The sequence below is a fragment of the Passer domesticus genome, chromosome 6 (assembly GCF_036417665.1).
Source record: "Passer domesticus isolate bPasDom1 chromosome 6, bPasDom1.hap1, whole genome shotgun sequence".
Classification (NCBI taxonomy): Eukaryota; Metazoa; Chordata; class Aves; order Passeriformes; family Passeridae; genus Passer; species Passer domesticus.
This window is the reverse complement of record NC_087479.1, coordinates 54,351,674-54,367,685: the sequence shown is the minus strand read 5'-3', so window position 1 is coordinate 54,367,685 and position 16,012 is coordinate 54,351,674. Positions and strand designations below refer to the sequence as shown.

General features: G+C 52.1%; 2 protein-coding genes across 2 annotated transcripts; one reads left to right on the top strand and one right to left on the bottom strand.

Moving 5' to 3' along the window:
- Positions 1-1,870: 1,870 nt before the first annotated feature.
- On the top strand, positions 1,871-12,538 carry LOC135303755 (bestrophin-1-like). Its single transcript, XM_064425880.1, has 10 exons — positions 1,871-2,349; positions 4,555-4,714; positions 4,885-4,979; positions 5,496-5,729; positions 6,316-6,470; positions 7,171-7,248; positions 8,652-8,804; positions 9,235-9,315; positions 9,897-10,048; positions 10,337-12,538. Exons 2-10 carry the CDS (start codon positions 4,563-4,565, stop codon positions 11,514-11,516), a joined length of 2,280 nt encoding a protein of 759 aa, XP_064281950.1. The 5' UTR covers positions 1,871-2,349; positions 4,555-4,562; the 3' UTR covers positions 11,517-12,538.
- Positions 12,339-15,762, bottom strand: FTH1 (ferritin heavy chain 1). Its single transcript, XM_064425879.1, has 4 exons — positions 15,515-15,762; positions 14,004-14,150; positions 13,429-13,554; positions 12,339-12,667 (listed from the first exon to the last, which is right to left on the bottom strand). The coding sequence occupies exons 1-4, from the start codon at positions 15,623-15,625 to the stop codon at positions 12,509-12,511; spliced, it is 543 nt and encodes a 180-aa protein (XP_064281949.1). The 5' UTR covers positions 15,626-15,762; the 3' UTR covers positions 12,339-12,508.
- Positions 15,763-16,012: the final 250 nt, after the last annotated feature.

Genomic DNA, 16,012 nt, shown 5'->3' with positions numbered 1-16,012 from the left:
AAAATGCAAAGGGTCAAATGGAGCTTGGCACAGGGACAGGCACCCCCAGCTCCCAGGGCAGCAATTAGTAAGGAATTCTGCAGCATAAGGGGAACAAGCCTGGGGGTCCTCACAAAAGCACTGCAGGGTCACTGCATCCTCTTCAAACATTTCTGGCCAGCTCAAACCTCTGAGTAAATCCTGTCCATGAAAAACAGCATCTCCCCAGACACTTCCCAGTTCATTTTTTTAAAAAATGACATCAGATTTCAAGGGAGCATGTAGTTTGGAGAGACATCTCTGATGCCAGCTGCCTCTGTATCTATCCCAGCACTGAAACTGGAGAAGGGAAAGGGATTTCACCAAGCTTTGGGACCCACTGTCCCTAAAAACACTTACTGTTCTCTGGGAGAGAGCAAGGAGGGCACCGCGCCTTTCCCAGGAGCCAGCTGCTGCTAACTCAGCATTAAGAATGGCCCTTTGGCATTCCCAAAGCAGGGATTCAACTCCCAGCACAGCAATTCAATCCCTACATCTTTAGCATGGAAAAATTGAGGATGATTCCAGGGCTCTGAGGCTGAGGATGGATGTCAGCACCTCTTTGCTTCCTGCTCTGCTGAGCAAGGCAGGCTTTCAGACCATTCTCCTCCTCAGGGTCTGAGGCCACAGGAGATGTGGAAATAGATCCAAGCAGCTCTGCCACGCTGGTAGCCCTTCAGTTATTTACTTTAATATTAAATTCCGCACATATTTCCTGCTGTCGCAAGGGCAGCTGTGGAGCTCATGAGCTGCCAGCAGAGCTGCTCTCAGAGGAGGGCAGCAGAGGCCCCCAGATGCCAGCACATCCCTCCACAAACAGCAGCACACTCAGGGGTTTGTTGCTCCACGTCCCCAGGAGCAGCCAAACTGCTCCCAACAGCTGCAGCAAATATCTCACCTGAAGCATTTTGGTCCCCCTGCTGTGTGTGGGGATGAGGGTTCAAACCCTAAGACCCTCAAGATCTATCTCAGCCTGCCTGTTCAGCAATTCCAGCCCTGGAAGTAGACCACATTCGCTTCAGAGAGGCTCCCCCTGATCTCATGTCCCTTCACAGAGCACTGATCCACATTTTAAATTGTGCTCTCCCTGCCACTGGCAGCAATTCCCAGGACTGCACCAGAAATCCCACAAAAGGCAGATGCCAGGTAGCACCTGCTCCAGAGGAGCAGTGAAACAGCCCACTCCCCTTGATCAGCCACAGGAAAGAGAAAACTACAGCTGGGACAAACTGATCCCAACTACTGATGTTAAGTAAGTGTTAAAGACAAAGCACAGGAGAAAGTTGGTTCTTACAGGAGCCTGGGTCCCTAGCTGCTCTTACCTGCAAGGATCAGACCTGTGCTCCCTCTCCAGAGTGTCCCAGAGCTGCCTAAACGATGGAAGACCAGTTCGTTAAGAAAATATTTTGATTCAGAACCTCACGGAAGGGGAATGTCCTTAAGACCTAAGCAGAAGCATTGAGGAGGTGGTAGAAGGGAAGGATGGTCACAGTTGGGAAGGAACAGAAAAACGACTAAGGACCCTGGGAAGACAGAGGGAAGGAGTTCCCTGGCTTGTTGGAAGTTTGAGGGCAAGGCAAGGACCAATGTTTCCCAGAATATCATGCAAGGAAGCACAGTGACAGCTCTCAAGCACTGCTGGAAAAGCAGGAGCAAAAGAAAGGGAACAGATGGAAAGAGTCTCGGAGAACCAGTGGAAGAGTGGAAATCCTCTGCATCCAAACCACAGCTGGAAGAGGTGGCAAACTCATCCAGGGACAGTGAGGGATGACAGGGAAGCATCCCATGAGAGCCAAGCAGAGCACAGACCAGGTGTTTCACTGACCTAGGGAAGAGAGGGCAGCCCCCAAGCACACTGTGTTTTACAGCGTTGGTGGAAAATTCCAGCCCTGCATAATCTCCTGGGGTTCCTGTAAGATTGTGACACGGAGAGAGGGACCAAACAGGAAAGAATTAGAGGAAAAATGCCTCTCTTCTGGCAGCCACCATGGCTGTGCCAGGAGTTAGTAGAAGCAGAGCAGCCAGCCCTGCCTCCCCCTCCTCCGGCCGCCTCTATAAACACGCAGGGCTTACTCAGAAGATTAGAAGGGAACGGGGCAAAAGACAACAGAGTCTCTTTTGTAATGAGGAAGGATTACAGCATCAAGTGACCGGCTGCAGCTCCCAAGTGGGTCTCAGGCTCCTTAGCACACCGTATGGGGCAGGTCCAATCCCCCATGAGCCAAGGGGGCACGAGGATGCGGGCGGTGGCCTGGGCCACAAAGGACTCAGCAGGGACACGTGCAGGACCAAACCTCCCCAGCTTCCAGCACAGCTCAGGAGCCCATGACTGTGAGTATCTGGTCCTTCTAATAGCAGCAGGAGGATCACTCTGTCCTGCAGAGATCCATCTTCCTGCCTATCTGTGACTTCCTCTGGCTCCATCCCTCTGCTCTGTCTGCTCGCTGTCTGTCTTTGCAATACCTGCTAGGGTCTGTTTGTGGTGGGTGATGCACCTGATGTCCCAGAATCTTGCTTGCTGTGGGCTCCCACAACTGAATTCCAGGTCAGCTGACTTCCAGGTGTATTGGTTAGTCCAGAGGGATGAGCAGGGGATGCAGGCAGCAGCTCCCTGGGTGGACTCTTCCTGCCCATCCTGACTCCAGGGTCCTAGTGAGCCACCTCCCACCACAGACCTCAGCCACTAATGGAATGTGTCAGCTGCCCAGTGACACCCCAGGGCAGCTCAGCACAGGCTGGCAGGTGGGCAGGGAGGTGCCTTACCCATTCAGGGCTGGAGGGAAAAGCACTGGGAAAAGCCCCATATCCCACACAGGAGCAGAACAGAGAAGAGGTGGGCAACATCCATTATTTACACAGCCAAGAGCTGGAGTTTTCCTTCTTTGGTAAAAAAGGGAATCTGTATTTGAATTACGCAACAAAGAATCTCCCTGAGCGCTTTCGAGCCCTAAAGCCCAGAGAAAAGATGCAGCTTTGTGTAAGGGGCCCCAAAAATGTATGGGTTTTCTCTTCTGGGCAGCCTGTGGGTTCAGCCTCTGGGGCAGTTAAAACCTACTCTTCCAAGTACCCAGAAATCCGTATGGAACGGACACAAGGATTTACTGAAATGGGCATTTGTGCAGCTGGGGACAGGGACAGCTCTGCTCCTCTGTATCACCCTTAAGAGGGGACTCAGGGACCTAAGTTATGACAGGAAAACCCAAAGGAGGGGCAGCACCAAAAAGCCAAACGCAGGACAAAGATGTTGCTTGGTTGAAATAGCCAAAAATACCAACTTTGCTGGTTTTCTTCACAGCAGCAGCTCACTGGGACCTGAGTTGTCCCCATCTAAATGTAAATCTTTCACTGGGATGCTTAAATGAGAAACAAATGAGGAAGGTGGGCCCAAACTTACCTGCCTTCAGCTGCTTGAGAGTGTGACCTGTCCCTTGAAGTGCTTCTTCATCCCCATCATTCAGGGAAGAGCCCAAGGCCCCATAATCATTAACATTATTACCTCTAAATAGCAATGCCTGGTGACATGTTAGGATTCAGCAATACCAATAGTTCACACTGGGTAATTATTTCTAACCCAAGAAATCATTCACCAATCTGCTTGGATTAGATAACACTGGTGTCTTGTTGTTTGTTGGGATGTTTTTAAAATAAAGTCAGGTTTATGCAACCATGAGTCTGATTATTAATTGATTATAAAGAATTATTTATGCAAGTTAGTCTAGAAGTGAAATGGGGATGCTGCATGTTTGGGGAGCATTTCAGGAGCCTGAATGCCTATTTTTCAGCCACTGTGATTTATTGTACAACATATGGTTGAAGGAGAGGGGAGGTGGAGCTGCTGGAATTTGGGCCCTGTGAGCCTGGCCAAACTCCATCCCACAGATCTCCAACAGGGAAGGCTGCTCTGCCTACATGACTAGGACCAGCAGAGTGCAGATAGCTATCCTTGCTGGGATGCCTTCATTTGGATCAGTCCCAAGAAATCTTTCTGGGGTTTTTCCTTTCCTTTGTGGTTTTTTGGGGTTTTTTTTGTTTTTTTTTTTTTTTTTTTTTCCAGCAGTATTTCAGGAAGATGTTTCCCAGCAAATAGGTTTACAGAAATATATTTGGAACAAAAACCATATTAAGAAAATTACTGGGCTAAGCATAAGCTATGCAGTTTGTGACCCTGAGATTAATCTTACCACAAGTATTTTGTCGAAAGGGGTGGCACATGGGCTTTGTCCTCTTCAACCAACTAGTCCAACCTGAATGCTGACAAAAATCAAAGACTAAAAACAAAGGGATCCACCAGAAAATATATTCTCAGTCACTATAACCAGACCAAAGACAGAGAAAAGATGGCAAACTCATCAAATTAATTGCCTGCTGTCAATTTCCTCCTGGTTTTCTATGCTGCTGCCTACATCTTACCCAGCTTTTGATCTCAGCTTATTCTGTTTTCTCCTTCCTTCCCACCTTCCTTGTTGGGACACTTGGGATGTCCCTGTGTCTCCTCCTGCTCAAGCTCCAAGTCCTGCTTGTCATGTGCCTGCACAGGAGCTGTGATGACAGTGACCTACACCAACCGCGTGGCAGACGCCCGCCTGGGCACCTTCTCCCAGCTCCTGCTCCAATGGAAGGGCAGCATCTACAAACTGCTCTACTCCGAGTTCCTGATCTTCATCTCACTCTATTTTACCATCAGCCTTGTCTACAGGTGAGCAACTTCACACCCACAGCCTGGCCTGGGGCAGGACACAGGAGAAACACAGGACTGGGGCAGGGATCCTGCTGGGCAGGCACTTGCCAGACTCTGTTCACAGGAGGGAAGGGGAGGGGAGAAAGGAGAGAAGGAATAGGGAGAACTGCTTCTGTTTGCCCTTTTAGGCTGATCCTGAGCGAGAGCCAAAGGCTGATGTTTGAGAAGCTGGCGCTGTACTGCAACAGCTACGCCGAGTTAATCCCCGTGTCCTTCGTGCTGGGTAAGGAGCTGTCTGGAATCCAGCAGGGAGGGGAATGGGACAGCATTTCTTCTCCTTGGTTCGGCAGAGCTCAGCTGGCAGAGCAGGTCCCTCCCTCTGCCTTTGTAAAACTCCTCAAGTGGGATATATCCTTTATTGGCACAGCTGTGAGTGTCCCCAGCACAGGAGGGCAAGCTCCAAGTGGCACCAGACATGCCCAGGGAATTTGTGGCTGCCTCATCCCTGGAAGTTTTCAAGACCACACTTGATGGAGCTCTGAGCAACCTGGTCTAGTGGAAGATGTCCCTGTCCAGAGCAGGAGATTGGAATGAAGTCATCTTTAAGGTTGCTTCATAGAATCAGAACAGTTTAGGCTGGAAGGGAAGTATGAAATCCAGCCTCCTTTTAGCATGGAGGACTGAATTCCCCTCCAGACATTCCTGCACCCATCCCTGTGTGAGCAGAAGAGAAGGAGATCAGACAGAATGGCAGGAAGAAGCTCTTTTCAGATGCCTGACTCTCTCAGCTCCCCTCTAGGTTTCTATGTGGCCCTGGTGGTGTCCCGCTGGTGGGCCCAGTACGAGAGCATCCCATGGCCAGACCGGATCATGAACCTGGTGTCCTGCAACGTGGATGGGGAGGACGAGTACGGGAGGCTCCTGCGCCGCACCCTGATGCGCTACAGCAACCTGGTCAGCGTGCTGATCCTGCGCTCCGTCAGCACCGCCGTCTACAAGCGCTTCCCCAGCATGGAGCACGTCGTGAGGGCAGGTCAGCACTGCTCCTTGCTGCTCCTCTAGGGGCAGGGGGCCCTGGGAAAGATTTTTGGAAATGGGGTTGTGCTGTTCCCTCAGGGCAGGTGGGAATTTGAGCCCCAAGTCTCCGAGCTTAACTGCTGGGCACACTGCATCTTCTTGGGAGATGCTCCTCAAGGTGCAGCAGAGTTCCCAGTCTGCCCACATTGTCTGGGTTCCCTTGGCAATCCACAGAGATGTGATATTGCTGGCCTCTTAAAAAGAAAAGGCACTTCAGGGACAAAAATGATCCCATTCTCAGCAGGTATCTATGGACACTAGGCAGCTGCACCCTCAGCAATGCTTTATCTCCCTGATGGCTCTGATCTGATGTGCTGCAGACATCCAAAGTGAAATCCCATTATCCCACCTCCATCACTCAATGTTTTAACAAGGAGACTTGTCCTTCTGCATGTCTCCCCAAATTCTGAGTCTTTACTGGGATTTTTAGGGAGGGCCAAGGCATCCATCCACCTGAGATTCAGATGTTTTCATTTCAGACCAGATCAGTTCCTTCTGCCTTCTATGTCCATCCCCCTTCCCAGCTGCTCTTTTCCATCCAGGCCTCATGACACCAGAAGAGCACAAGAAGTTTGAGAGCTTGAATTCCCCCCACAACAAGTTTTGGATCCCATGTGTGTGGTTCTCCAACCTGGCTGTGAAGGCGAGGAATGACGGCAGGATCCGGGACAGCGTGCTGCTCCAAGGAATCCTGAATGTGAGTGACAGAGGGGACAGGCAGGTCTTTGAGATCCTGGGGAACAGGAGGCACCTATGAAACAGGTCCTTGACACATTCCAGGACAGCCAATGCCCGTGGAGGTTTCTAGGATCCAGATGGAAAGCCACAAGGAAGAATATATCTGGAAGTCTAGGAGAGGTCAAAAACACCCTCAACAACTGAGGTCCTGTAGAAAACACTGCTATTAAAAACTCTTAGTTTTGGGCAACAGGCCATGCTCCACAGGCAAGACCTGGCAACAATCCCTGCCCAGCTGCACAGAAAAAGGCTCTGGAGCAGCTCCTCCTTCTGGGTACTCATGTGCAGAGAAAGTCACGTGATGTCTGTTCCCTGGAGCAAGATTCATCTCCCCAGAGACAGAGAAACCTCCCTCTGGGATATTTATCTATGGACAGGAGAGAGAAATAGATGCTCCTAAGGGCATTCTTGGCCTCACCTGTTGGCTGCTCATTTTGTGATGAGAAACTGCTGTGAAGTGAGCTAGGAAGGTATCTTGGGCTCAGGGGGAGACACCCAGGCAGCAGGGAATTCCTCCAAGGCTGAAACTGAGCCCCTCTTCCAGAGAAGGTATAAGCAGAAGGGAAAGGGCTGGAGCAATGCAGGACAGTGGTGCTGGAGAGGCTCTGCAAGGAGATGGGAAGTTATCCTCACATGCCATTCCCTTTTCCCTGCTGCAGGAGCTCAACACCTTGCGCAGCCAGTGTGGGAAACTCTACGGATACGACTGGATCAGCATCCCTCTGGTCTACACCCAGGTGAGAAGGGAATCCCCACACCCATTGCTCCACCACTGCCCGTGCACATCCCCACTTACACCCACACCTGGAATGGTCTGGGTTGGAAGGGACCATAAAGCTCATCCAGGGACACCTTCCACTATCCTAGGTTGCTCCAAGCCGTGTCCAACCTGGCCTTGGGTGCATCCAGGGCTGGGGCAGCCACAGCTTCTCTGGAAAACGTATGCCAGGGACTCACACCTTCTTAGTAAAGAATTCCTTCCTCATATCTAATCTAAACCTGCCCTCTACCAGTTAAAAACCATTGTTCCTTGTGCTGTCACTATCTGCCTGTGTAAAAAATGCCTGTGCCTTTCCTTCCTTTCCATAAGCCCCTTTAAGGTACTGGAAGGCCACAGCCTCCCCAAAACCTCATCTCCAGGCTGAACAACCCCTGCTCTCTCAGCCTTTGCAGAAGTGCTTCATACCTGACCCACCGTGAAAAATGCAGGTTACTCTTGAATCCCTCACCCCCACCTGCACACATCATCTTTCTTCCCTTGGTACCTCAGCACACACGCAGCCCAGCCTGCTTTCCTTAACTCAGACACATCTACCTCTCCAGAACAACCTCTATCCAGGGCTAACAAATCCACACAGACCTATGGAAAACACAGGAACACACAGACACTCCCTGCACCACCTTGCAGGGATCACATCCCGGGAAGGTTGTGCCAGGCGTGTACTCAGCTATTTATCAGCCCAGGCAGACACTTTGGCACCACCTTTCTCCTTTGTCTCCTACAATCCAGCTGCTCAGATAACAGGGATGCCCTTCACCATGAAATAGGAGCTGTTGTTGCTGCTCTGGCAGTGCCAGAGGTTAGTGGGGAACATGTAAAGCATATTCCTGTTTTGAATCCCCTTGTTTATATCAAGGGACCACGTGAGATTCTTGGTTACTTTTAACTTGAAAAGGGGAAGTTTCCAGTCCTGTGGTGACAGGGAAAAGCACAAAGCTCAGCATAGCCTGAAATCCAGGCAGGAAAATATTAATAAAAGCTCAGCATGAGGAGAAGGAAGGAGCAAATAGAAGTGCCAGGGTTCCCTTCCCAGACTTGGAAGCAGCCTGCCAGCATGGACTGAGCCATGAGACAGCTTCCAATCCATCCAGGATATCATGTGCTTGCTGCCACTGGCCTGTGACACCCGCACAGATATAATTCCAGGGACAGCACACAGTGTACATAAAAGCTGCAGGGAAAAGGGAATGTCTGTAGCTTTCTGCAGGGAAATGCATCCCCCTGCAAAAAGCCTGTCAGAACTGAATCCAAGGCTTCCCAGAGGCTACAGAACTTGGCTTTGGAGTTGTGTGCGGTGGAACTGAAGGGAGATGCTGGGAACTCACGCTGCCCTGGTGTGTCCCTTGGCGTTCTTCCCAGGTGGTGACCGTGGCTGTTTACAGCTTCTTCCTGGCCTGTCTGATTGGGAGGCAATTCCTGGATCCAGAGAAAGCATATCCAGGCCATGAGCTGGATCTCTTTGTGCCCGTCTTTACATTTTTGCAATTCTTCTTCTATGCTGGCTGGTTAAAGGTAAGTCCAAGAAAACACGGCTGGAGCTGGAATCTGACCCAGCCAAGGGTTTTTCCCAGTGTGAGCTCATCAGGAACCCTGCTGTGTTCTTTGATCTATGGGCAATAACAGGAAGCCAAGACGGACTGAGGAAGTGCCAGGACTTTCTAATTTTCCAACTGCCTCATTCTGGACACCAGCTGCACTTTTCCTAGGCTTTGGTCCTTACTAGAGGGGAAAAAAGGAGCTCCTTAAGTTGCAGGAGGGTTGTGTGAGCAGGGGGGAGTTATTATAAATTCCAGTGTCTCCCAGCCCCTGGGATGCTTCCACTTTTAACCCACCCCCTTTTGGGAAGAAAAACATGGCTTGGAATTCAAGGGACATCACACCTGACTTCTCCCTGCAGGGAAAGGGGCAGGTGTGACCTTTGCTGTCTGCTCTCCACATGCAGGTGGCTGAGCAGCTCATCAACCCTTTTGGGGAGGACGACGATGACTTTGAAGCCAACTGGCTCATTGACAGAAACCTGCAGGTAAAGGGGAGGAAGATTCACCAGGTGAGCCTCACCTGAAGAGGAACACCAAGGCAGGACAGTGACCAAGTCCCCCTGCAACACCTCTGCCTCCACCTCCCTGCCGGCAATGGGAGAGATCCTCCCAATGCACAGCAGGGATTTTGGGGCTCCTGGCACATCTTTGTACACAGAGGCTGCCTGCAGCTTCAGTCCATGCTCTGGCACATGGGATAGATCAAGGCTGCTTGTTTCAGGTCCCAGCTGCCTCTGAATGACACATCATTCCTGCCCCTCCTTTCTTACTCTGTGTCCACCTGAAACTGCCTTCTCTGCTTTCTGCCATGCAGTAACTCCACACCTCCCACCCTTCTGTCCTAATGAGTCTGTTGCTGTCCTGTCTCCTTCAGCACCATTTTCCTTCCAATTAATCAAATCTCTGTGTGAGAAACAACCCAAATGACAGGAAACCACAGCAACCCCAGCCACTTGCCTGGCTTCCGCGCTGCACCGCTTCCTCCAGCTCCGTGTTCCTTTGTCCCTCGATAACAGGCACACAAAATGCTCCTCACCCCATGTGACATTCCTGCTGTCCCCCGCAGGTCTCCCTCATGGCAGTGGATGAGATGCACCAGGATTTACCCATTCTGGAGAAGGACCTCTACTGGAACGAGCCCGATCCCCAGCCACCCTACACCGCAGCCACTGTTGAGTACAAACGCCCATCCTTCCTGGGCTCCACTTTTGACATCAGGTGAGTGCAGGGACAAAGTGTCACAACACCTGGATCAGGTTTTATTAGGACATTACACTTGAGGAGCTTTTAGACTCATCCACAACAGCCAACATTCTCCATGGAAAAGGATAAATCTAACCTCTTTTCCTCACTCACCTGTATGATAAGCATCCCTGTTTTGGGGGGATAATGGCAATACAGGGAGAGGCTTGCCACTGGCAGCAGCATTCCCAGTGCTGCCAGCCTCTCCAGGAGATCCCTCTCCTCCCCCTGGGGCTGTGTAACAGTCCACTTTGCCTTTCCCAGCATGCAGAAGGAAGAGATGGAGTTCCAGCCCCTGGAGCAGATTAAAGAGAACGAGGAGGCCAACCACTCCACTCCCTTGCTGGGACACCTGGGCCGCCTCCTGGGTGTCCAGTCCCCAAACTTCTCCAGGTCCTCTTCCCGGATGAACCTGCTGCGCCGGCGAGGAGATCCCGCGTCGCCCTTCTCCCATTATACCTACCAGGACATGGGGAAGGTTGGAAGCCCTTGTGGCATCAGTCAGCCAAGAGGAGACTCCCAGGAGCAGTGGGACAGCGAAGAGGGAAAACTAAGGGAGTTTGATGCTTTCATGTCCACCCCCTTTTACGAGAGGCCTGGGTTCTACAGCGCTCCACAGACACCCATCAGCTCCATCCCCATGATCTTCCCTTCCCGGCGCCAAGGGCGCAAGAAGCCACCGGCGCTCTCCAGCATCGCTGCGTGCTCCGCTTCCCTTCGGGATGTCATTGTCAACGCCTCCCCTTCCAGGGCCAGCGATGTGGACAAGAGCCAGAGCTCCCTGGGCTCTGCTGCAAAGGAAACCTTTGTTTGGCCAACAGAGCGGAGCAAAGGTCCTGACTCTGTGGCTGTGACAGTAGAAGAAGGAAAGGGCAGCTCCAGGGAAGCAGCCACCACGGGAAGCCCAGGAGCACAGTCCACAGCATCCAACAGCCCCAAATTCCCCTTCCTGCCAGAGACCCCCGAACATGAGAAGCACAGCAGCTTCAAAAGCCTGAAGAGCTCCAAAGCCTCACGCCCACCCTGGCTAAACCTGGAGAGCACAGCCTCAGCCACTCCCAATTCGGAGCATTCCAGTGCCTTTCACACCCCCAGTAACAAAACCCCCGGAGGCAGCGCCTCCCTCTGCTTCTCCTTCACGCCTGTCACCTCTCCAGCGCTGGAAAGGTCCCACAAGGGCAACCTGGGCCCTGAGGCTCACAGCCTCAGTTTGGAAGATGCAGCCAGCGCTCCAGACCAGCACCCAGAGGTTTCCAGGAACATGAGAGACACTGGGAATGGAAACACCAACCCCCCAGCTCCTAAAGAGCCCAGGAGAGCAGAGAGTCCATCCCCCAATGACTCTGGAATCTCCCTAGCTGACGGTGACTACGTGGGGCTGATGGAGGTGATCCTGGAGGCCAGTGAAAGCCCAGGGGAGGAGCAGATCGACCAGTATAGCTAAAGGGCAATCCATGGATCCGTGGGAAACCTGCCTTATCTTGGCACTCACCCAAGCAGAGGTGCTGGACATGCAGCTGGAGTTCAGCTTGAGCTGAAACCAGCACAAAGGACACACTGCTCCTGGCCTCAGCTACAGCAGCAGCTTGAGACACAACAAGAACAAAAAGCACCCAAAAAACCCCATCTGTAGCAAAAGAACAAGACTTTGAGTGTTAAATATTGCAGGTACCAGCCTGACCAGCCAGGCGTACCCCAGAACAGGAGCACAGTTAATGTGGATACCTCCCTCCTCCTCACAGCAAGAATGATAACTTGAGTCCTTTCTCAAGCAGGACTTGCACTCCTAACAAGGTAGTCCAGGGCAAAGTAAGGGACTGAGGAAAGTCCCATCACGTGTGATGCAGACCCACAGTGTTTCTTCCAGTCCCGTCTGGCTAGCATTTTCCAGTACTAGGATAAGGCAAGGTAAGGGCTTGCCAGCACAGGCAGCTGCAGCATCAGCCCAGCACATTGCTTCCTTCTGAAGTTCCCCATCTCCCACAGGAATCTGACAGTGCTCAGAGAAAGCTGGATGGCAGCAGACATCACTCAGCTGATTTTTACTGCCCACCCTCAGAAAATAAAAAACTAGGCTCAAGCCCAGGACCTTGGTTTCATTTCCTCATTTTAGTTCCCTGCAAGGAATTTAAAGAAACCACAGAGGTTTTCCTACTTCTGCCTTCAGCAGCAGCTGCAAATCCCCCATGTCACACAACAAATTTACCTCCCACTGCCTTCGCTACAGCTGCCTACTCTCCCTCCAAACTAAACAGGAGAAGCCAGCTGGAACCAAGTCACTTTATTGGCTGGAGGGCAGTACATAAAACATGAACAGAACTGGGGATATTTGGTACAGAATATGGAACTGTTTATCTAGGTAGCTGAAGCTGCATGCACGGCTGGACAGTAAGAAGGAGTCCCAGTGAAACCCACAGCATGGCTCTTGGCAAGGCTTCAGCTGTGACACTCCCCGAGGGTGTGCTTGTCGAAGAGATACTCGGCCATGCCGTATTTGGGGGCCCCCATCTTGCGCAGGTTGGTCACGTGGTCACCCAGCTCCTTGATGGCTTTCACCTGCTCATCCAGGTAATGGGTCTCAATGAAGTCACACAACTGAAAGGGAGACCAGAGGTTTGAATTCAGGCCCGAAACCCTACTGAGGCTCTCTAAGGAAAGGAGAGGATGCAGAATGATCAAGCTGAGAGGAAGCAGACTCTAGTTTTATTGCAGAACAAGATCAAAGTGAGCAAGGCTTAGGTAGGCGCACTTGCTCCAGAACCCTGCAGAGCCAGGCAGCTCAGGAAGCCTCTCCTCTTCCTCACAGCAGGAAGCATTAGCCAAGCTCCTGAACAGATCTGAGACACCCCCACTGCACAGCAAACTCACAGCAGTGAGGATTTACACCACTGGTTTTGTTTCAAGAAGTCCTTCTAACTTAGGCAGGACACTCCCAAGAGTGCCTGGATTCTCACATGTATTAACCTCTTCCTGATATTAAATAACCTCAATCCAACCTTGCCAAAAACTTCCATCTGAAAAGAATTTTGCGTTTCAGAGCTTTTAATATTCCAAAGCAACTCTGGAATTTTGTGGCAAAAAACCCCTCATGACAAAAAGCCTTAAAAAGATGGAACTCAACCCCCTCAGAAATGGTCTCCATAGAGACTGTTCACAGACACTTCAGAGGGAATAAAGCAAGTCCCTGTCACTTTAAAAATGCTCCTGAAAGGACAGCAATAACCCCACCAAAGTCTGGAAGGGCTGCACTCCTGGCTCACAGCTTTTACAACACCAGGGACAAAGCTCAGCCCCAAAGCCACACAATTAAAAGACACACCCTTGGTCAGCCACACTGATCCTGAGCATGCACTTACGTGTGGGTCGTTCTTTTCGGTTGCCAATTTGTGCAGCTCTAGCAGTGATTGGTTCACGTTTTTCTCCAGGTGCAGGGCACACTCCATGGCAGTCAGGCCATTCTCCCAGTCATCACGGTCTGGCTTCTACAAGAGCAAAGCACAGGACAGGTTTTCTGTAAGAACCCACAGACCAGCAGGGTGGAGAGCCTTTAGATCACTTGCAAAGCCTAAACCAAGTTTAGGCATTTACACAAAGTCAAAAGTTTGAAGTGCACCCTCAGAACAGAACTGAGCAAACCCTTGAAGTCCCACTTCTCAAAACAGTGCACAGAGCACATCTGCTCTGTGTTGAGTTTAATGATGGTGATGAACCAGTTGCCTTCTGGCTCTGCCCCCACCCCACAGCAAACAACCCAGGGCTCAGCACCCTCTCCTTACACAAGCAGTACTTTTTTATTAGTCAATCAGCACAAATAATCCAATTGCTCCACATGTCAAATTACTGTGCCTCTCCAGAGTCAGCTGCTGCTCCTTCTGGGGAGGAGCCAGAGGAAAATTCATCCCCTTGCAGCTGAGGGCAGCCCCCAGCTCACCTTGACATCCTGCAGGAAGATGCGCCCGCCCCTCTGGTTCTGCAGCTTCATCAGCTTCTCAGCGTGCTCCCGCTCCTCGTGGGACTGATGCAGGAAGTACTTGGCAAAGTTTTTCAGAGCCACATCATCCCGGTCAAAGTAGTAGGACTGAAAAATAAAAGAGTTCACAGGCTCTAAAACTCTGCTTCAGGATGGCTGCAGTCCAAGCCCAGGCCAGAAAGGCAGTGTGGAACAATTCTCCCCTTAGTATCATTCGATTTTTCCAGCTAGGATTAAATTTTAACCTGTACCCCTACCAAGGGCACAAAATGGTGTTTGTGTCCTTGGCTCAGTTCTAAAAACACAAAACCAAAAAAAACCTGAAACCCTGCTGCTATCTGTTCTGAGCACCATTAAACTGCAGCCTTGAAAGGCCTTTTCCAAGGAGAAATCTTCCCTTTGTTTGCCTGAGCTTGTTTACAATGACCACATTGCAAGTCAGGGTCATGATTTGCAACATCAGGTAAAGGTGAGCCAAGAACTTTTAGGTACTCCTGCAATAAAGCTCTCTTGCTTCACTAGGCTTTCCAGGGATTAGACTAAGGAAAACACTTTCTACTTTTCTGCGGGGAAAAAAAAGTGACATTTAAAATACAAGAGATTAACTGAACTACAATATGAATTTAACAGCAACTAAAATATGAATGAAGCTACTTTTCTGAAAGCACAAAAAAACCCAAACAAACAACTGTTACAGCAGTTAGAAGCCGTGACACAGCTTGTTTACTCCTTGGTCAGAACCATTACCAGGCTCCAATGGAAAGTTCTGTATGAACTGCCAATTATTTACCGACCTACCACAGAACTCTCTGCTCTTAGACCAGTGGCCTGGATGTTCAAGGCAAAGCACCGGCGCTTGTGCACCATTATCGCCCACTAAGAGAAGCTCAAAACACGGCTCAGAACCTAATTAACACAGCAAAACAGCTACAAAACACGTGCCACAACACAGCACAGTGTCCCTAGGAAGCCTCGACGTCCCAGCACGCCCGAAGCACCAGGATTGCTGCACAGAGGTCAGGGAACAGCTGTAATGGGCGCCTCGGGCCAAAGGAGGCATGCAAACACAGGGCCCAAGGAAACCACGGATTCCTCCCGATTCCTGGAGGAAAACCCGAGCCTGGGAGGCGAGCACGCCTGCGGGAAAGGTGCCAGGAGCCTCGTCAGACACCGCCCGCTCCCCTGCCCGGCCCCAAGGGCAGAGGCGCTGAGCGCGGCTGATAACAGAGCCGCCAAGGGCAACGGCCGCGGGGCCGGCTGTGAGATAAAAGAGCCTCACCTACACCCAGGGGACAGCCCGGACGGGCCTGAAGGCAGCGGGGGGGAGGAGGAGGCGGAGAAAGAGGAGGAGGAGGAGCCGGGCGCGCAGGCACCGCCCAGCACCCAGGAACCCCCCGCCGAGCAAGGCCCTCGTGCAGCCCCTTTATCCCTCGCAGGACCCTTCCCTCACCCCGCCGCGCCCGCGCCCTCACCATGCTGAGGTACACGTAGGACGCGTAGAGCTCCAGGTTGATCTGGCGGTTGACGGCGGCCTCGCAGTCCTGGTGGTAGTTCTGGCGCACCTGAGAGGGGGGCGCTGCCATGGCTGAGCTGCTCCGGTGACTGTATAGACGGCGGTGTTGGAAAGGGGTGGCGGCGAGCCCGAGCGCGGCCGGTTCCGTCCAAGCACTGTTGACGCAGGAACCCGCTTCGCTCCGCCGCCGACGCGCTGTGAGGGGAGCCCGCCCGCCGCCGCGCCTTTTATACCGCGGCGCGCCAGGCCACGCCCCCACGGAGGCGCGGGGCGTCCCGGCGCCCTTCTGCTGGCCCGGCGTGACTCAGCACCCGCCCAGGCCACGCCCACGGCGGGGCGGGGCCTCCCCCCCGCGCGCCGCCGTTTCCCGCCGCGCGCGCGCGCCGTGCATCCCGGAATGGCCCGTGTTGGGAAACCCCCCCAAAGGCCGCCGAGGCCGGCCATTTCCCCAGGGGCA

Bases quoted from the DNA above. Each gene is read 5' to 3' on its own strand.
- LOC135303755 (XM_064425880.1), top strand. From the start codon at position 4,563: ATGACAGTGACCTACACCAACCGCGTGGCAGACGCCCGCCTGGGCACC. The intron at 8,805-9,234 runs GTAAGTCCAAGA...CTCCACATGCAG, and splicing joins TCTATGCTGGCTGGTTAAAG to GTGGCTGAGCAGCTCATCAA. The intron at 9,316-9,896 runs GTAAAGGGGAGG...TGTCCCCCGCAG, and splicing joins TCATTGACAGAAACCTGCAG to GTCTCCCTCATGGCAGTGGA.
- FTH1 (XM_064425879.1), bottom strand. From the start codon at position 15,625: ATGGCAGCGCCCCCCTCTCAGGTGCGCCAGAACTACCACCAGGACTGC. The intron at 14,151-15,514 runs GTGAGGGCGCGG...TTTATTTTTCAG, and splicing joins CCTACGTGTACCTCAGCATG to TCCTACTACTTTGACCGGGA. The intron at 12,668-13,428 runs GTAAGTGCATGC...TCTCCCTTTCAG, and splicing joins CCGAAAAGAACGACCCACAC to TTGTGTGACTTCATTGAGAC.